Source organism: Leishmania martiniquensis, chromosome 36 (assembly GCF_017916325.1).
Source record: "Leishmania martiniquensis isolate LSCM1 chromosome 36, whole genome shotgun sequence".
Taxonomy (NCBI): Eukaryota; Euglenozoa; class Kinetoplastea; order Trypanosomatida; family Trypanosomatidae; genus Leishmania; species Leishmania martiniquensis.
The window spans coordinates 2,123,884-2,144,487 of NC_090171.1; the positions used below are offsets into that span (position 1 = coordinate 2,123,884).

The 20,604-nt window shown below is 56.1% G+C and overlaps 4 protein-coding genes across 4 annotated transcripts; all 4 read right to left on the bottom strand.

Moving 5' to 3' along the window:
* Window positions 1-410: 410 nt before the first annotated feature.
* On the bottom strand, window positions 411-1,676 carry LSCM1_00578 (uncharacterized protein; the record flags this gene model as incomplete). Its single annotated transcript, XM_067318226.1, has 1 exon — window positions 411-1,676. One exon carries the CDS (start codon window positions 1,674-1,676, stop codon window positions 411-413), a length of 1,266 nt encoding a protein of 421 aa, XP_067174331.1.
* Window positions 1,677-2,717: 1,041 nt separating this feature from the next.
* LSCM1_00579 (uncharacterized protein) lies at window positions 2,718-4,322 on the bottom strand (the record flags this gene model as incomplete). Its single annotated transcript, XM_067318227.1, has 1 exon — window positions 2,718-4,322. One exon carries the CDS (start codon window positions 4,320-4,322, stop codon window positions 2,718-2,720), a length of 1,605 nt encoding a protein of 534 aa, XP_067174332.1.
* A 1,118-nt stretch (window positions 4,323-5,440) lies between these two features.
* On the bottom strand, window positions 5,441-8,362 carry LSCM1_00580 (uncharacterized protein; the record flags this gene model as incomplete). The annotated part of the gene is made up of 1 exon (XM_067318228.1): window positions 5,441-8,362. One exon carries the CDS (start codon window positions 8,360-8,362, stop codon window positions 5,441-5,443), a length of 2,922 nt encoding a protein of 973 aa, XP_067174333.1.
* Window positions 8,363-11,336: 2,974 nt separating this feature from the next.
* On the bottom strand, window positions 11,337-13,316 carry LSCM1_00581 (uncharacterized protein; the record flags this gene model as incomplete). The annotated part of the gene is made up of 1 exon (XM_067318229.1): window positions 11,337-13,316. One exon carries the CDS (start codon window positions 13,314-13,316, stop codon window positions 11,337-11,339), a length of 1,980 nt encoding a protein of 659 aa, XP_067174334.1.
* Window positions 13,317-20,604: the final 7,288 nt, after the last annotated feature.

Here is a 20,604-nt window from a genome sequence, read left to right on the forward strand (position 1 = left end):
ATGTCAGCTCTCGACAAACGCAAAAAAAAAGGAGGTGAGGCTGCTGCTGCATCGCGTGTGAGGTCTGCAAGAGGGTGAAGCTGCCACGGCCGGGCTGCGTTCCCTCGCTGTGTTTTTCAGGACAACGCTTCTGCTTCGGCAGCATAGCACACAGGGGCACCTCCTCTCTCTCTCGGTGTAAGTGCGTCGGAAAAGCAGGGCATCGGCGTGCAGCGTCGAGGAAGCCTCTGGACTCTCTTTTTCTTCTGCGCCCTGTGGTACGAGGGGAGACGGTCGGGGGAGGCGGCGAAGAGATAGCGAGGGCAGCCCACACCTCTGAGGCGCACATGCACGCCAGCAAAGGGAGGGGCTCCGGGAACCTGCAGACGGTTCACACGGCACCGTTGGGCCACTTCTACACCACGAAGGCGTCAATCCACCACCACACACGGGACCGGGTTCACCTGGAAACTGTCCAGCTCCTGCTCCCACCCGCAGACCACGTCGCTCAGCACCTCCGCATGGTACTCGCACAGCTGGCGGACCTCCGTCACCGTCCATACAGATCCCTTGCGCGTCTTGTTTGCGGAGGGGCGCGAGGGGCATCGGAATCGCACGACTGTCTTCCAGTAAGCGTCCTGCGGCCGCACTGCCGGTGGCGCCCCACGAGCACGCGTCGTGACGCCTTCCTTGTGCATCCCCGCCCCCGAAAACTGAGAAAGTGTCGTGTAGTGTACGGCGCACGGGGTTGTTGATGGGTACCAGCTCTCCCACACCAGGTACTCCGAGCTCCACCGCGGCTTTGAAAGACGCGAGTGGTACTCGCCTATCTGCTCGAAACTACCGTCAAACTGAGAGTTCTGTAAGATCGCCTGCCGGGTTGACGGACTGCGGTGCATTGTGTGCAAGAAATCGAGCACGCTAGGGTCGTTCTCTGGCCGCGTGGAGTCGCCCTCAGTGCTGCGGGGATGAGAAGGCCTCTGTAGCTGGCGCTTGAGGCGTTCATGCTGAACTCGATACACCACACCCGCAGGGCACAGTTCGTAGTAGCGCTCCGTGCCTGTAAGTGCCTTCTCGCCGTCTCCGTAAAGACAGCGGGAAGCGTGCTCGTCCGCAACGGAGTGCCACCAAGCCTCCAGTGCAGCGGACATAGCACCTTGATGACGCGCAATGTAGCGACGCTGTTGTAAAGCCTGCTCCGTGCGGTTCTGTGGAAGCGGGAGCCGGCAGTGCAACAGGATCCGTTCCGCCTCAGCGTCTTTTCCTCGAGGCCGCTCCTTGCTCCACACCACCCACTCTCCCGAAAGGCGACAGCGAAATGGGAGAGGGGCATCGACGGCTTTCATGCCTCGATACGCCACTGCGGTGGAAAGGTGGCTGTCCAGGGCGTAGACGGGAATGGGTGCGGCCTCTTTCGCGGAGGCCGCTGCCCCTTTGGTCGCTGCCGGCGCCGCCTGCGCCACCTCTCCGTCCATTAGGCGATATCCTCTGCGAACAATGGACAAGATCGTACCGTTGGGGGCGTTGTAGAACTGATCCTGCAGAGCAAGGTTGGTGTCAAAGTCGTCCAAGAGGACGATCGCGTAGGCATCGGCGCCCGACCACGCATTCGCTACCGGTCCAAGGGCAAGCAGCAGAGGGAGAAGCACTACAACGGCACGCACTGCAACGCAGAGAAAGGGGGACGGGCCTTTCATCCGCGCAAGTGAGTGCAATGTGGCTGAGGGAGAGATAAAAGCGCGACGCCCTCCCCTCCCCTCCGCCGGTGGATGCGGCAAAGAAAGGAAAGAAAGAGAGCGCGAGACGCAAAGCATGGCAAGGGCCAGAGGTGGGGAGTACGACGGAACACCACATAGACGTCATGGAGTTCGCCGACCGTACCAAGGCGCCACCATCACCGAGATGGAAGAAGAGGTGCACGCTGGATATCAGCCTCGGCTGCTCAAGTGTGCATGCCCCAGGCGGTATCGGATACGAGGGAACGCCGCTCTGCGATCCCCACGAGAGATGGAGCGAAGGTGCGCGAATAGGTTTGCTTTGTGGCCGTGAGGCGGGAGTAGAGTCCGAGACAGAGAGGGAAGAAAACGAGCGAGAGGAACAACAGCCAAACGCACAGCGGACAGCGGTGCACCACGCACGTCGGCATGCGCCGAGCGCGCGCGCCCTCTCTCCCACACACACGAAAAGAGGCCGGCGCTCTATTGAGTAAAACATCTGAACGGCTCCGAGGGTGAGTGTCAGGTGATCGTGGGGTCGGGCACCTGCCGCTTTCCTCGCAAGTGGAGCCGTTTCCCAGCGACTTTTTCATAAGGTTGATGAGCGGATAATACGTGCGCTCGAAAGCAGCGCCCCCTTCCCGTTCTTGACTCATCACAGCAACCAACTCCTGACGAGCTCACTCCTGCAACACAGGAGGGTGGCCCTGCCACCTCCTATGACCAGGCGCTCCTCCTTCATGAGACGGGGGACAGATCAGCGCAGCAGAAGGAGGGCCGGACGTAACAAGGTACTGAATGAGAAAGAGAGAGCGAGAGGAAGAAAACAAAGGGAAGAGGAAAGCAGTGAAGCATGCGTGTGTGTGTGCGTGTAATGGAAAGGGACAACAGGGGGAGAGAAAAGAGAAAGATTCACCAAAGAGGTGTCTGTGTGCACGGAAGGACGCGGCGGGTGGAGGCGAGGTGTGTGCGTGTGTGTGTGCGAGGAGGGGGGAAGGAGCTAGGAAGGGACCGTGACTGCCGCTACCAATGGAAGCGCGAGCTGGCAGCCTGCACAATGTCCTCTGCGATTGCCATGCACGCGGTGGCGGCAGGGCTCGGTGCGTTGCGAACGTTCAAGATGAGCGGTTTCGCGCTGCTTGAAGCCTCGATGTCCTTTCCAGAGTGCGGTGCATCTTTGATCGCCCCAAGCACCTTGTTCTTATCCATGGTCGCCTGCACCATCACACGCGGCCGCGCGAACTCCATCGCGAGATCCATGCTGAGGGTGCCGTCCTCCGCCACCCCAACAGCCATGACACCACAGTAGCTGTCCACGATATCCTTCGCCTCGATCGAGGGAACCAGCTTCTGGGCCTCGCGCAGGAAATGCCGCTTGCTGAGGTCCATGTAGTACGTCTGGAAGAGAACACCGAAATTGGAGATGAGACTCACCCATCCGCCCTTACTAAAGGCGCAGTTAAAGCAGTACTCAAGATCAATCGTGTAGGGGGTGTAGCCGTACCGATCCAGCGCCAACGCAGAGCCCGGCCCCACAATCACCTGGCGACCACGGCGCACATCCACGGTCGGCGTGAAATGCACACCGACGCTCAAGCCCTTACGGCTATCCGGACACGGGTACACGTGCATGCGCACCATGTCGCGGCATTCGGGAGCGAGCTGGTAATAGCGGCCGCGGAAGCCGTATGTCTGCACGACACGCTTGCCCACCCATTCCAGGATGCCGCCAGAGCGTTTCGCCACCACGTCGCTGCTGAGACCACAGCAAGTGATGACGCTCTTTGCCATGATGGTCTTCTCCGGACCCAAGTGATTCTTCTCGCGGCCGCGGATAAGCACCATCTCCTCCGTGCCCGCACCCTTCGACTGGGACACTGACAAGCCGACGAAGTCTTCAGCATCGAATTGGAATCGCGTGGTGAAGTTGTTCGGTGAGTTGGCCATCATCTCACGCAGCATGCAACGCGTCACTTCCGCAAAGTCGATAATGCCCGAAACGGGAGACCACAAAGCTGAAACACCGGTCACCAGCGGCTCCTTTTTTTTAATCGCTTCCTCGCCTTCTAGGATCTCGAGCCCTTTGACCCCGTTTGCAATACCCCAGTCGTACATGCGCTGCACGATTGGGCGCTGGCTGTCTTCCGTGGCGACGATCATCTTGCCGCAGAGTTCGTAAGGGAGCTTGTTCTTCCTGCAGTAGTCAATGATCAGACCGTGGCCGCGAGGGCACAAGCGCGCCATGGCGGTGCCGGGTGGATAGAACATGCCGGCATGGATGCAGCCGCTGTTGTGGCCGGACTGGTGCAACGCCACGTCTGCCTCGCGCTCGATAAGGATGATGCGCTTGCTGGGGTGCTTTTGACGGATCTCGCGGGCCGTGGCGACGCCGATGATGCCGCCGCCGACGATGGCGACGTCGTATATGTCGCGGTTGTCCCCCTTGGAGAAGGTGACAAGCGAGTGTACGGTGCTGGCGTTGTCAGTGGCTATGCTGCCATACGCACGGCGGTAGTAGACGGCGCCCGCAACCACGCACACGACGGCACCCTGGCACGCACGAGAGAAGAGCCTGCCCAGTACAGACGCCATGCGCTTGGCGGAGCAGGGAGCGGATGCGGCAACCATCTCGCACAGTGGAGTGGGGGAAACAAGGACAGCGAGCAGGGAGGCGAAATAAGAGCAAAGGAGGAACGGCCACAAAAGCTGGTGAATAAACACCCCGTGTGGAAGGAACACTGCGACAGCGAAAAAATGTTTTGAGCGCTTGCTTATGGTGAGTGTCAGCGACAGCAAAATATATAGAAAAGGAGATCCACGCATCAGCCAGCACCGCGTGCTGCTGACGGTTCGGAGCGGACTTGCCGGTGGGCCTGCAGGATGAAGGGGATGTGAGAGACGCTGGCGCAGCAGCGATGCGAGCGAGCGACGAGAGGAAAATCGAGGATGGCAACGAGGCGCGAAAGACTCCAGCGGCTGTGACGTTTCCAGTTTGTGTGTGCGTGTGTGTGCACTTTAGCGTGAGCAAAGGTGAAAGGGGAAGCGATGGCTAACAGTCGCGCAAACAAGGAGCGTTGGAGAGGTAAAGAAGTGGGGGATGGGGATAAAGAGAGTGACGGCATAGAACGAAGGATAAGCGATGAAGGCAACGCAGCGAGCAAGAGGGCAAACATCCATGGAGCGATGGGTACACCTTTATGCGGCCAGAGCAGTGATGAGAGCATATGCCCGCAGCGCAAACGTCTCCAGAACGGAGAGCAACCGAAAGGAGAAGAGCGCAAGGCAGTGGCACCGTAAAGGACCATCCCACCTCCGCCCGCTTCACCGTTTGCGTTGGAGCGACCTTAGGTGACTCGTGCACTTTTGCCTCCCCCCCTCTCCATCGAGTTCTTTCCGTTTACTTTTTTTATCTTAGGAAGTCCCCTCCTTCGCCTTCTGTTTCGAAACTCCGTTCCGCGTGCGTGGGCAGAATTGTGTCGCCTCCCTGTCAACGCTCTTCAGCGGCCAGTCGCTGCGCGCTTCCCTTACTCCTTACTGAGTCTCTCGGAGGCGATCCTCGGACAAGACAACGACGGTGATGGGCGCGGCATCAAGCAAAGAAACGGAGACGATGCGGCAGAGGTGGGACGACATGCGATAGGCTGCGCCCTATTCCGCTGAGCACGATGCAGTGGCAGCGCTGCTGCGTGCGGAAATGCAGCGACGGAAGACCCTACCCGCGAATGCTTTTCTTTTTTTTCTTCTCCTTAGTACTCGACTTGGCTACGCTGGCGCAGCGCGTGAAGCGCGCGCGTCGTTGTTGCATCCATAACATCCATCGTCTGGAAGCACCTGACAAGTTGACTCTCCACAGCGTTGCGCTGGATGGCAGGGAGGATGCGGAGCGAGTGCCAAAGCTGCCGATCATGAAGGAGCAGCTCTTGCAGAAGACGCGCGAGTACCCGCACTGAATTCTGCACTGGCAGTGAGAAAGAGTGCGTGGGGACGGTGCCCACGTGAGCCGTGATACTCTCGTCGTGCTCCGCATATTCCAGCACGCCTGATGCGAGGCTGGCGAGAGCGTCCGCTGTGACTTGGCTGTCGGTCAAGACCGCCTCATTCTCCGCGATGACGGTATCCGAAACTGCTTTCTTCCCACCCGTGACGCGAGCGCGCCGCATCGCTGTTGGTTCATGCTGCCGTTGCCTCTCCAGGTTCTGGAGGCGCTGCGCCAGCGCTCCGTTCACCGTCACCAATATGTGCTCCGAAAAGGTTGCCCAGATGATAGACTCGGTCAGCGCAGCTGGTGAAGGGCGTGAGCGATTAGCGCTGCTCACAAACTGCTGCGCCCTTCGAGCACGAACGAGCGGGAACAGAAGTGCTGCGGCATCCCACAAGATGGCTAATTCCTGGAGCGAGAGGGGGTCTGGCTGGCCAGGAGTCGTTTGAAGCGCCCCCGAGATCAACAGGGCCTCAGCGAGGAAGAGGCATCCTGTCACCGATGTATCGAGAGCCTCAGCGGAAGAAGCTCGCCGTGGCTGCTGAGATAAGCGACTGCTCCTCGCGTGCCTCGCGCACAATTGAATCAGTCGCACAAGCTCACTCGATGGCAGGGATCTAGCCAAGGTACCCAGTTCTTGCACATGCACCTCAGAGATGTGCTGCTCGCGAAGCGCCATTGCAAGTTGTCGTTGCTGCAGTCGCGCCTGCTGCACAATCGTGCCAAGTACATAACCCTCTGCACCGCGCCGACCGTGCTCAGCAGATAGCTTCATGCGGTGCGCCCGCGTGGCAAACGCCAAAAGAGAAGACTCTCGAGCCTTCTCCCTCAACATTCGACTCGTCCTGGTTCGAAGCTCGGGGAACATGTTGCGCAGCAGCCTTGACAGCAGAAAAACGGCATGCGCGTCTTCGACGGGAAGCAGGCGGAGCATGTGCAACTGCACCGCCAGCCGCGCGGCGTCCAAAGGCTTAAGTTGCTCCGGCGTTTGTGCCGCTACCGCGTCATTAGGGTGGTGCATATCTTGATCGCTGACGAGGTGCTTCTTCACCCGATGCCCCACCATCATGATGGCGTCCTCGAGGTCGTGAAGAGTGCGCTGCAGGGAGCTGTCGATGTCCTTGTGATCGGCGTGTGAGGGCGGCTGTTGCGGTGCCAACGCCAGTACACCAGAGGCCAACCGCTGTAGCGTCACGCACAGATGGGCCAGCTCTGAGGCGCAGCCGAGCTGCAGCAACAGGGGCACGTTCAGCTCTGGCAATATGAGACAGTGAAGAGCAAGCGTTTCCGAGACAAGCGGAACTACACGCGCCGAGTGAGGGGGAATCCATCTCATGGATGCAACTCTGCCCGGGTGCCGTTTGCGCTTGGCGCTGCTGAAGGCGGAGTCACGGGCACGTGGTGCGCTTTTTGTGGGTGCGAGGTCCGCAGCAGCACAGTTGGAGGCTCGCTGGCCCTCTTGTAGGATGGCGAAGAGCGCGTCTTCTTCGCTGCCGTCCGGAGTCGCATTCGTTCCAGGGGGACCCATCGAGCTGCGCACCCCGTCGATGGCTTCGGCTCGCGTCTCTGCCACCACCGTGCTCTGCGCAGCTCCTCTGTCAAGGTCACTGTCATCGATTCTCTGCTGGAGAGAGTGCCGCGATCGCGACGGCATCGACACAACGAAGCGCGGCGCGCACCGGCTGAAGCTCCTCCCTTCCACGTAGTCGCGCAACACTCCCATTGAGAGGCGCGTGAGCGCAAGACACATGAGAAGCAGTCGCGTAGAAGTAGATGCGACCGCCGACGAGTCGACGGTCGCTGCTGCCCGCCTGTGCTCCATCACCGCCGCCCTCCAGATCGGCTTTCTCAACAGCAGCTGCCAGAGCCGTGCCGAAACGAATGAGCGGGCGAGAAGCGAGGAGCGCAGCAGCGACGCGTCGGCCTCAGCGGCACGGAAGCGATCCTGCAACGTATTGGCTGCTTTTTGTAAAAGTGCCACATCGCCGTTGCTGCGCGCATCATCCTGATCGCTCTTATTTCGATGTCGGCGGCGCAATTTCGATGCGAACTCTTCTTGAAATCGCTTCCACTTGATGTCTGCCACGCGGCACCTGCGCTGTGCTACTTCCTCTTTCTTCCGAAGCAGTTGCCGGCGTTTTTCCTCGACCGAGTGGAGAAGATTCAAAAGAAGAATCACCGCGTCGAGCTGCTGGCTAGACGCGGCAGGAGTGGACTGGGTTACGGATAGCGTCTCGTTCGCCTCGAGTTCCGTTACGAGTGCTGGAGCGAGAGGTGAGGCAGCTGCGCTACTAGCCGGCAACGATGAGCCTGAGCCCGCAGCGTTGCCGGCCGTTGTGTCTATCGACGCCTGCACGGCGCCTTGCGGCGCGCATCTTTGTTGCTGGCGGCATTCCAACTTCCACCAGCTGCGCTCCACCAGTGAGACAGAGAGTGGAATGCGTCGAAGCAGCAGCTGGTTTTTGGTAGCTGCGCACGCAGAGAGAGTCTGGTGATGCGCTGAGGCGGGCAAGCGTGCTCGTTGCCGGCTGGAAGAGATTCGAAGCCCCACATCATCTTCGTTTTCCACCACACTGGGAACGCTGCGTGCGGACGCGAGGAGGCGCCGAGCGCGAGCTTCGTCAGTCTCCACGCGACTCAAGCGATGCGCAAGGTGTGCGAGTTCACCAATGCGCCTCGCAAACTCCATCTGTCGGGCGGGTGTGCCGGTCAAGAAAAGATGTGGTGAGCGTTAGGAGAAGAAGGATACAGCGAAGGAGGAGGTGACGCGTGATGTCGCATACGTTTGCGTGTAAGCCCCAGCATGTCGTGCGACTGCACGTGAGCCCGGACGTTGCGCGCACTAGAGGGGCTCCAACGCATTTCATGCACGACAAGGAAGACGCCAGATCGCTGGCAACGCGAGCGAATACGGCATCGTCGTCAGTGCGGTGCATGCGCAAGCGAGACCGGGTGGGGGGAGAGAGCGACAGGAGGCGGTGTGCGTGCGTGTGTGTGGCTGCTCAGCCACGTTGCTTGGGTGCTTTTCGTTTATGCGTCACATTTCTTGAGAGAATACGTTTTTCCCTTTTGTTTACCTATTCTGTCGAGCGTTGCTTACGCGTTCATGCCCATCATCACTCACGGTGCACCCCACCGTCACCTTTTTTTTCGGAGAACGCTTTGCAAATGAGATGGGGTCGGGCTGGTAAGGGGTGGGCGAGAAACGTTTGCCCCCGAAAGAGATGACGGAGTAAAAGAGAGATGCGAAAAGAGTAGTCATGGAAACATAAAACAGCTGAGCTCGATAAAGATGTAGCGTCGGCTGCGACAGCGCGCCTTCCCTCCCCCCTGCCTTTGCTTTCACGCACTCGCCACCTTTCGTCAAAGATTTTTTTGTGGGCGCGCGTATGTGCGAGAGGCTGGGGAGAGGGGGTAGAGGAAGGCGGATGGTACGGCAGAGGGAGGGGACAGTACATACGAAATGGTGAGAGAGCGGATGGCCGAGAGATGATAGCACATGCGAAAACACACACATATATGTATACACATATACATATATATATATACAAAGGTGGGGAGGGGGAGGGGCAGAGAAAGGGATGAACGGGGTCAGAGTGAGAGGAAAGAGAAGGAGATGGCGCACGGAAAAGGCGAGCGGGACATCAGAACGAAAGAGAGTGAAGGGGAGGGAGCGACTTCAGATCCCACACCACGAGGCGCAGGCAGCGATCGAGCGCATGGGCGGGAGAGCGAGGCGACTCGGGAAAGCCAAGGAAAAAAAACAGGAAAGAGGAGAGGAGGGTGCGAAGCAAGACGCTGCAGGCACATACACACAAAGGCTATCTCAATGAAGGGAAGAGGGAGAACAAGGAAACGTCAAAAGACCCCACCCCACACACACACGCACACAGGCAGACGCGAGAGGGTACTACGCAGGTACACCGCCGGAGTAACTGAAGGCGGTGGAGTTTCCCTTCTGTCCCCCTTTCCGTCGCTGCCTGCTATGTTTGGCGTTCTGTTTTACTCTGATTTGCTGTTCACATCGCCAAAGAGGCGCGGTCGAGAATCAAATGGAAAGACGAAACGAAACGACGAGAAAAAAAAAGAACAACGCCATCGGTAGGTGCGGAAGAAACATGATGGTGTGCAGAAGCAGACGCATACACGTATACACACAAAGAAGAAAAGCTAAGAGGCAGGGATAAGCGACGAGGCGGGGGGAGACGCGGTGATGAAAAAATCGGCACCCTTCCGTCCTATGGTGACCGTTGCAAAAGGGAAAAAAGAGCCGCTCAAAAAGATAGTGGCCGAAAACCTCCTCCTCTGCCCGTGCCTGTTTGCCTTGGTGATGCAATGCACGACTCAAGGGAAGGGGTGGGGGGAGGGGCTATAGGTTGCGCATTACGAGGCTGTGCTCGTACGTCATTGAAAGAAGGTTTCTGCATATTTCACTGGGTTGGTTATTCGCTGAGTAACTTTCTGCATCGACTGAACGGCCCATCATTGCCACCTCAGCGTACCGCTGCTACGCCGTGCGGATAGACGTATCGATGCGGTACAGTCGAGAGCCCGCTTCCCATTCAAAAATAAGGGCAGAAGAAAGAGAGAAAGAAGAGAGGTTCACATCAGCCGCCGGCAGCCTCGAGTTTATTTTTTTCGGTTTACACATCCGTTTCCCGCGCGGAAACCAGCAGCTGAACGATACCCAAATGAGTGAAGGAAACGCAGAAGCAGATGCATCGGCATCCTTTCCCCTAATCCGCCATCGCCCTCTCATCACACCACATCTGCCTACGCATCTCTTGTCTCTCTCTCTTCACCGTGCCACATCCCTTTCTGCCCCTCTTTCGCACAGCACATTTTTTTGGTTTGCGCGCACACAACACAGGAAAAAAAACGCTCCTCCCTTTTCCTTATTAGGTTCTTCCCGCCACCAATACAAAGCGAGCCACAGTTTTGCCTACGCTGTGGTCGTCGCAGGGGTGTGGGGTATCACAGCGTCCAGACGCAAGAATGCGCACGGCGAAGAGCACGTGAAAGAGAAAAAAGAGTGATAGGGTACAAGGGGGTGAGAGCTGAGCAGTGATGTGACAGCTGTACCTATGCGCACCGGGGCATACACAGACGCATAAAAAGAAGCATCAATGCTTTCTTGAAGAGAGGCAGAGAGAGAGCGCGCGCAAGACAACGAGAGGTAACACGAGGGAGGGTGAGGGGGGAAAAAGCAGCGCGCTACTTTGCTTGTGACCGGGAGGTGAGTGAGGTGGGAAGGGGGCAGTGGTGTCGTTGATGCACTGGAGGAGCGGAGGCCGGCCGTGCCAGAGAATCTGAAAGTGAGTGACTGATGAACGAGTAGGAGGAGGTGGGGCAGTCAGATCATGGAGATGCTTCTTCGGTGAATGAAGTCACGCATGCAGTGAGGCGATGGAGGCGCGACCCAGTCAGGCCGGTCAGTGTGGAATGGATAGGGGTGAGGAGGACATTGGCGCTCGGAAAGACGGATGTGCGGCGCGGATGCCCTTCGCAGATACGGCTTTACCTTCCCACCCATTCCCCACGATCTAGCGGGTGAGATCAAACAACCCGCTTGTGTGCCGCGCCCTCCTCACCTTGGCCGACACAGCACGCACGAAGAGCTACGGCGGCTACACGCAAAGGAAAGCGAAAAAAAAAAGGATGCGCTACGAGTAAGGGGTAGTGTTTGAGGCCAGCACCAAGGGACAGGAGACGGCCTGGTAGCGCTCGGTGTCCATAGTAGGTACTTCGAGGAAGGTCTGCGGCCGAACGTGGGATGGGGCGGCGAGCGCTGCTGCCTGCAGGATCGTGGGCCCCCTCTGCGGTCCCGACGAGGATCGTGGCACGACGGCCTGCTGTTGATGCTGTACCGAGCTCACCAAATAGTAGTAAGCCGGCACCACCGCTGCACTGCGCGTGATAGAAAAGGGTGGCGGTGGTGGCGGCGGCGGCGTCAGTGACTCCAATCGCTGCGGCTGAGGAGGCGTCGAGATATTAGCCCAGTAAATGCCCGGTGCTGGGTTCCCTTGACCTATGGGTGGGTAGTGCACCTGCACCAAGGAGAGCGGCGATGTAGCTGGCGGTGCACTTGTGATGGTGTGGCTTGGGAGGGTAACTGGGTGTACATTCGGCGGCGGTTGTTGCTGCTGCGATAAGTACACGCATGGCGCAAGGGCGTAGCCCATCGCGCGGGGTTGCGTCGAGGTTTGGGTAACGTAGCTAGCCGGCGTAAGAGCCGCCACCGAGGGCGGCCACATGGAAGAGCCCGTGTACGTCGTCATCATACTTGGGGGAGTACCAAGTAGTTGGCCGGCCGGATGCTGCGGTTGCTGCTGCTGCTGAGAATGCAGAATCGATGGATTTGGCCGGCTCGCGGCGGGTGTCTGTGTGACGCCGCCACGGCTGCCTGGCCCGCCTTTGCCGCTTTGTCGTTCGCGGTGGTTTGCAACCGCCGCGTAGAGCATCTCACTCAGCCCCACACCGGTGACTGCGCGTGTCAGGTCGAGCTCTTCATGGCGCTGCTCGCTTACGAAGCGGAACTCCACCGTCTCTGAGCGCAGGGGGTCGACGAGTGTGTTGCCAAGCTGCTCAAACTGTTGGGCTGACCATGGACACTGACCGCGATCACCACCGAGGTAGATGGTGACGCAAGCAAAGTTCACCTGATACTCGGCTGACAGCGCGACCAACGGCTCGCTGCGGAGAATGCGGTGTACCACGGCCAGCGCGTCATTGCTGCGAAGTCGCGCAAAGTACACGCGTTTTTTGTCACGGTTCGTGCCGCGCCGAAGAACGCACGGAAGGCGGCGCAACCGTTGGTCCGACGGCAAGCCGCTGCGAGCCTTTTCGGCGTACATGGCCGTGGCTGCGATGAAGAAGCCACTCGAGTGTCCACCAACCACGGAGTTGCCGGCAGTGCGAACGACTCGCTCGCAGGACGGAGTGAAGGCCTGCCGAACTGCTGCTGGTGTCATCGAGTTTTGGCACTGGCGCATCACCTCGGCGAGGAGCGCGCTGACGTCCGCGACGATGGTGCCGATGTTCTCGCCGTGGATGCACTCGCACAGGACGAGTTCGCCAACCTTGAGTGTTGCACGCAGTGCCGGCGGCACAAAACACACACAGAACATTTTATCGAAGACAACGAGAACGTGGATGCGCTGTGACGAGTCATCTTTATCCACCGCTGCGGTGGCATAGGACTCTGACCCGTTAGCACTGACGATGGGATCTCGGTAATGTGCATCGGGTTTCGGTAGATCACAAGCGACGGCCTGAGCCTCCGCTGACGTCACAGTGTTGATGGCCGCTCCGGTGGCTTGTGCCACCGACACGGGGACATTGGGCTGCACTCCAGAAGAAGCACTGTTGCCGCACCCTTCGATGCGCACATCCCTATCCTTCGACGGCGACCTAGCCAATCCGTACTGCGGTGGGGGCGGAAGTGGTGTCTTATGAAGGTTTTCTGACTGCTGCTTGGAGTAGAAAGGCTGATGCTGCAGCTGCTGCGGCCCGCCTGACGTGTTGAGAGAAACTGTCGCAGAGGCGTCCGGGGTGCAGCTCTGGAATACCTGGGGAAGTGAGAAGGACATGGGCGCAGCGATGGTGCCCCGCACACTTTCCACGTCTGTCAAGGAAGCGTCCATACTAGGGGTGAGCACGTACACCGGCGGCCTTTTGGGGGGGGCGTATGTGTGTGCTATGCCTCCCCACCTGGTGCTCTTGCCTGATTCGATGGCCAACAGTGAGCGGAGAGCCCCCCTCCCCCTTTCTTTCCCCCTGCACAACGAAAAAAGTGAAGAACGGAACGCACCGAGAACTACAGCGTACCGAAGAAGAGCAAAGGTCGGCTGAACGAAAAAGGAATGCCACAGCGAAATGGACTGCTGGCCTTGACACAGATCTCCGCTATCACAACGTCCCTGCCGGACACGCTGAGAGAGAGGGGGGGTGCACAGCACGTGTGAAGAAGGCGCGCTGCTGGTCGCGTGAGAACCGCAATGATACGAAAGCGAGAAGAGGGAAACACCGAAAGAGCTACCACAACGGCGCCGCACAGAGCATGAGAAGAATAAGCCCCAAGATGATGCGAGAGAGGGCGCGGACGAGAAGCAAAGAAGTAAGAAAAGATCGAACAACAGTATGCACTGAGAATGATGGCCGTGGTGGTGCGCTAAAGGCGAATGGAGTCACTTGCAAATCTGAGAAAGGACACGTAAAGCGAATGAAAGCGAGAAAGTGAATAAGGACGAGGGAGGGAGGGATAGAGCGGTGCGCTGGAGGAGCGCCTGCGATTGCAGTTCTGCCACTCACAGCCAAGCCGACGAGAGGAAGAGAAGTCTAACAAATAAGATGAGGGAGGTGGGCAAAGGAGAGAGAAAGAGAAGGCAAATCAGTCGCACACGCGAAGAGAAGGAGCAAGCGCAAGCAAAATGGTCGAGAGAAGCGAACGACGAACGGCAGCTGTGAAAATAAAAGACGCACTCGCTCTCACACGGCACACACAAACGCGCGCGCACACACACACAGAATGGAATGTGCGTGTACTGAGGGGAGGGGGGTGGCAGAAAGACTCAGTGAGGGGGGAGTAAGCGGTAGAAGAAGAAAGGACGTAGCGGCACACGCACAACTTTGAATACAGACAGGAAAAAGTATGGAAGGAAGTGATGGTGGCTACGCAGAGGCAAAAAAAACAGAGAGAGACACTCACGCACAGAAGGCGGCTACACATACACACAAAAGCAAAGGAAAGAGATTGATTTCAATCAACTCTTCTTTATCCCTTTTCGCGTTGTTGTCTTTGTAGAGCCGGGACTTCTGCTTAGCGAGGAATGCGTATGCGCTGTTTTGGTACGTGAACAGACTCACACGTGCGATCACTGTGTCGGAAAGAATATATATATATATATATATGTAGATGTATATGTGTATACAGACAGACGCTCACTAAATCGGCTGTTCTTACCAGTGAGCGTCACCGTCGCGTCACAGAGACTTGTCGGCTGCCGACTTTTTCGTGCCTTGAACGCGAAAAAGAAACAAGATTTGACAGAACCGTGCCGACCGCCACACGAGACGGTCACAGAGAGCAGCGGCGGGGGAAGCAGCAGCGGCACACAGACACACACACACACGCACGCAAACACGAGTGCGGCGCACGCGTGAAAGAAAGGGCAAGAGGAACGTGCGCTGAGTGTGCCAATGCGTGCAGAGGCAGCAGCGACAGCACCAGTGCGCAAAAATAGACGAAGAGATTCGAAAGTGTTGGGGAGCGAAACGAGAAGAAGTACTGAGGGGCGGCGACGAGATGCTCAGGGACAGTGAAAATCAGTGAATCGGCCGAACGAGGAAAGGTCCAGTGGGGGTGGGGGTGCGGACGAAGGGATGCGAGAACGAATCAAAGTGCGCAGGTGCCTCACGAGTATGAGCGTGCACACACCCACGCCGCTAGCGATGTAATGCAAAATGACTTTGCTGGAAATGAAGAGGACAAAAAGACGAGTGGCGAACAGATGCTCGTCAGTGGACGAAGAACAGAAAAAAAAGAAAAGCGTTCCACACACAACAACGCGGAGGAACACACACACACACACACAAAACCAATGGGCGAAATGCAGAAGGCAAACAAACAGTGAAATAACGCCCGGCCACTCACACATGCGAACACACAGGCGCGGGAAAGAGGTAGCCCGTGACGCTGAGTGACGGATGAGAGAGAGAGAGGTGGGTGTGCGAGGGATCACCAAGCCCTACAAAGTAAATTTGAAGAAGGACAAGCAAAGCAACACACGAAGAGACTACGCCGAAACAAACAAACAAAGTTAACTGGCGTGCTTTCTCCCCCACCTCAATCAACCTTTCCCGTGCCGTATATGTATATATGTATGTATGTATATATATATATATACCGAGATATAAAAAAGAAAAACACAGGAGGAGGGGCGACCGAGGGGTGGAAGGAAGTGGCAACAACGAAACGAGAAAAAAGCCTTCCAATGAGGAATCCAAAAGAAAAAGAACGGAGGAGATGAGGTGGGGCAGGCCTGGGGCGGCGGCCGGCGGGCCGGCAAGAACCGCTCTTCTAGGTCGAGCGCAAGGGAGAGAAAGAGAGCTCGGTGCAGCAGAGAAGGATAAAGGACACAATAAGAGGTGTTGAGGGTCGGGCACACTTCACAGCAGCGAAACAGCACCCCAACCCCCACCAGTGCGCAAAAAAAAAGAAAGCACCAGAGAAGGAAGCGGAAAAAAAACGATACGAACAAAAAAAAGCGTCCGTGGGCGGATCGAACCAAATGCCGCCCTTTGAGACTAAAATTTGTGGCGCCGCTAAGGATGATGTCGTGCGCGGCGGTAGAGAATGTGAGCTGCAAAAGGGTTCGGTGAGGGAGAGAGGAAGCGGTTCAGGGGCGGGCACAACCGATTCTCCCTCTTGACTGTGTGCTCCCTCTTCCTTTTTTCCCGTGGCGGCTGTTTCTGTTCCCTTTTCCCCGATGAGGAGGTGATCTCGCTCGTTCGCTCTTTTTTTTGCTTGTTGCTACACTCTCCAACGCTCTGGTGCTCTCTTTAGAGAGTGATCGTGCGTGTCGTGGGAGAGGGAGGCTGGCGAAGAACGAAATTAAGAATATCCACCTTGCTGATGCGAGAAAACACGCGCGTAGAGAGACCTGTAGGGGCCACGATACGACGAAGAGCACAGCGATGCGTCACCTATCGCTTCCGAGTTGGACGCAGCAGTAGCAGTACCAGCAATTCTGGCGGAAAGTGGTGATGAATGGAAGAAAACGTTCAAGAAAAAAAAGTACAGCGGAAATAAAAAATAGAGGGACGGATGCGTGGATCAATGCTATGCTTTAACCGTCCACAAGGTCGCCACGAAGGAATTGCAGATGAAGGAGCGCGGAGATGAGAAACGGAATGAAGGAGAAAAAAGCAAAGGAGTCAACTTGCGGCTGCTCGATCGACTGTAGAGGAGTAAGGGGAAGTAGGTGAGGATTGGCGTGCGTATGGGGTGAGAGCGAAGGGGCTTCAGGGAACAGAGAGCGAAGCAGTGATGGGCGGCGGTAGAAAAGACAGAGCAATGAAATGAGAAAGCGCGCACACGCCCGAGGCCTCTTACAATCGGCGAAAACGGCAACGAGAAAAAAACACACAAGAAGAAGTCTGCAATCAGCTTGCCAACGGTGCTCACAACAAAGGTCGCCTGGTGAAGAGGCAAGCAACGGAACAAAAAATTCTTCACCTGCGGGACCTATAAATAAATAAATAAATATATATATAGATGGAGTGTACTTTGTGCAGGCTTATTGGAAGTTGACTTGGTTGTAAATGAAGACGCCGCTATCTGTTAGAATCCGTTTTCTCTCCTTCCCCTCTCGAGCTCCACGACGCCGAAGAGGGCGGGGAGGGGGAGGAGGTGGAGAAGAGAAAGGCGATGAGGGCGAATACTGGAGTGTGCGATAGCGAAAAAGAACAAGAAGCTCCTCCCTCCTCACACACGCACACGCACAGACACACAAAACGAGAGCGCTTCACAGAAAGCTATAGGCAAGAGAAAACCGAAAAAAAAAAACAGCGATGAAAGAGAGACAACGGCTGGCACAGTCTTTTCTTCAAGCGATCGGAGGGGAAGAGAACGCTGCACTGCGGCGAACGTGAAGGGGGACTAAGGGGGTGATAGAGGAGTCTCACGACTGGATGGCAAGCGCCCGTTTCTCTTTCTTTGTCGCCGCGCTCGCCTTTGTTGTTTCTGTGTGTGTGTGTGTTCACTACCAGTGGAGTCTTTTGCTTTTGTTTTCGAGAGAATATCCGGTGCAGGGGCGAAGGAGCGAGTCCGAAAGACAACCCTCTCACCCAAAAGGAAAAAGATCACGAAGAACGCAGAAAGGAATAAATGCGGGCACACATACAACAGGAAAGCCAATGAGTGAGCTTACGGGGCGGAAAAGACTCTGATGCGCGCACAGACATGCAAAGAGGGGGGAAGGTGGCGGTGATGATGCTCGAGCACCAACACACAGAAACAAGAAAAACAAAAAAAACGAATAGGATGAGAGAGGGAAGGGCCTCTTCGAGATGAGGGATGCACAGCAGCAGCAGCAGAGAGAGAGAGTAGACGTTTTCGTACCTTCTTCGTGTTTGAACGGGAAAAACGGGAAGAGGCGGCGGCGGTTGAAAAAAGAGTAGGCTGCGGTGGTCTAGCGGAAGCGCACAAAGCCTCCACGGCTTATTTGCTACGATGCCGATTGAGTTTCACTTCCTCCGGCTCCTCGCACCTAGTTGATTGTGCGCGTTTCAAGCGAAGTAGAAGAAAGCAGAAGAAACAAATATCATATGCACATACGTTCACACTACCTCAACACACATAGAGAAGGCTGAGTAGGCCAGTTGAAGAGAGTGGAGCGGAAACCGAAAACACTGAGACAACAGCGCAAAGATGAAAACGAAGTTGAGTGAAACGAATACCTCACTCTGTAAAAGGGTATATATAGTAGAGATGTATAGATAGATATAGATATACGTGCCGGTCTGTCGATAGAGCTGGACGGCAAGACGCAGATTCTCGTACACAGAGACACCACACCAGGTGTGTGGGCGTACGTTTCAGGAGTTGAAGGCCTCTTTTTGTGCTTGTATGATTTCACTTTGCCTTTCGCTGTCCCTGCGTTGTCGTTCCTCTCGGCGCTCGGCTGTTTTCCACGGAGGACAGCGGAGGAAACACACCCACACCTGCACACAAATAAACGGAAAACAAATGCGCTACACAACAGCGATACTGACGACAAAGAAACGTTTGCGTGGGCGCTTAATAACAGAGGAGGAAAAAAACACCAACAAGAGAAGCGAAAGAAATAGAAAAAAACTCTGAGGGGAAGAAGAAAAAAGGAGAGCGGCGAAGCGAAGGTATCAATAGAGGCCGGTCCACCGACAAGAGAGAGCAAGGAAGCGAACGCGCGAATCCGACATGCACAAGGGGGGATAAAGACGAAGGAGGGGAGGGTGAGGTGAACCTTCCGAAGAAATGGCAAAGTGAAGACCAGAAAAACTGCAGGAAGCCAGTTTGTGTGAATGCAAAAGGAAAGAAAATAATAGAAGACGAGGCCGGAAAAAAAAACGGACTACAAGGATGCGCTTCTACACGTGTGCTAGAGAAAAGGAGACACGGCCACCTGTACACGCGTCCTCGAGAGAGAAAAAGGGACGAGAGCAAGCAGACACGTGCAGATAAAGGGGCGAAGGTGGTGAAATGGCGACCTGCGACACAAGTGGTAGACTTTAGCGCAACGCACGTAGGACAACAGGGAGGGAGAGGGGATGCACAGATACACAGAGAGAGAGAGAAAACGAAACAAAAAACGCAAAAAGCAGAACAGCGGGAGGTGGTTGATTAAGCGGTTTGGATGGAACAGGGCTGCCAACAGGGACACCAAGCCAGGTGCAACAGGGGCGGTAGAAAACCCCGCTATGCTGTCCTCCTTTGTCTGTCCTCTTTTTTTTTTCTCTTTTCCCTTTCGAATGTGTGCACGTGTGTATGCCTTTCAACAAGATCTTAGTAAAGGGCGGGCTGAGCAAGGGGGAGAGAAAGAAAGAGGGATTCAACAATAACCGAAAAAGCGAAAGGAGAGAAAAAAACGCACACTCACACACGGCGCAAATCTATGTCCGTATATGTATATAAGAGACCTTTGGTGTTTTCACATTCACGCGCACAAAAACGCAGACACAGCAGCGCTCAGCCGCACTTCCCTCAGAAGCAGCGTGGTTGGTGGGAGAGAGGGGCGGGAGAGGGGGGAGAGCGCTATGCGTGCGAGGACGAAAAGCCAGGCAGCCAGTGAATCCCTGAAAAAAAAAGCGAGAACGAATAGCACCAGAGAGACGCTTCACGTCGTCCAAACACAAGCACACGCCGAGGTAGGCCAACGCCTACAGAGGACTCACAGGGGGCTGCAGAGAAAACCAGAAAGTCCGAACAAGATGTAGAGAAAAACGAGCAAAGGGGAAGGGGGAGATTGAAAAAAAAGCTGTCCTTGGAAAGGGGAGGGGAGGGGACTGACAGCACGAGTGGAAAAGTCTGCGGCGATTGGTTCGGCACACACACACACACCTCGGCTCTCTTGGGGAAAGAGGAGGAGGGGGAGGAGGGGAGGCAGAAAGAGATCTTATTTGATAGCGTTACTGAAGGGTTCAAAGAGAGTGAGAAGGGAAAATGAAACGCACAATGACAAAGAAGGCAAAATGAAGAGGTGGAGGCGGATGAATGGAGAAGAGCGGAGAAGAGCGCTGATAATTCGACACGATAGAGTATGGGGTGGAAGACAATCTCAGTTAAATGAAACCCACGCGCACACACAAACGTAAGGTAAAGGGAAGGAAAGATAAGGCGATCAGAGCGAAGAACCCAAAGAAAACCCAGCCTTGTCTAATATATATATATGTATAGAAAGATATATCAGGTCACTGACCGCGAGGCAGATAGAAGAGAGACCCAGAATCGGTTCCACGCGCTAACTAAGGGCGAGAGCGAGAGCGGTGGATGCCGTAGGGAATAGAGGTGTGCACGTATGTGTCAGGATTGGCAATGGCCACCGTGAAAAAGAGAGCGCACACACACTTACACAGAAAGGGAGGGGGATGACGAGAGTCGGTACAGTGGGGGGGCAGGAGAGGGAGTAGAGTAAGAGGGGAAATGACAAGCACTCGTGTTGATGCCTCAAAGGGTGAACACGCGTACAACCACTACGCAGAAAAACGGAGATGTGACGTTGCAAAAGAGATGCTCTGTTGTGCGCGCGGTGATGATGACAAACTGGAACCAATCAATGAAAAGAGAGAGAGCAAACACAAAAAAAGCAAGCCGAAAAAAAAAGGATGGGTGCGAAAGAAGCACAAAAAAAAAGACACACACGTGCACACGCACGTCCAAAGACACAAACAGCA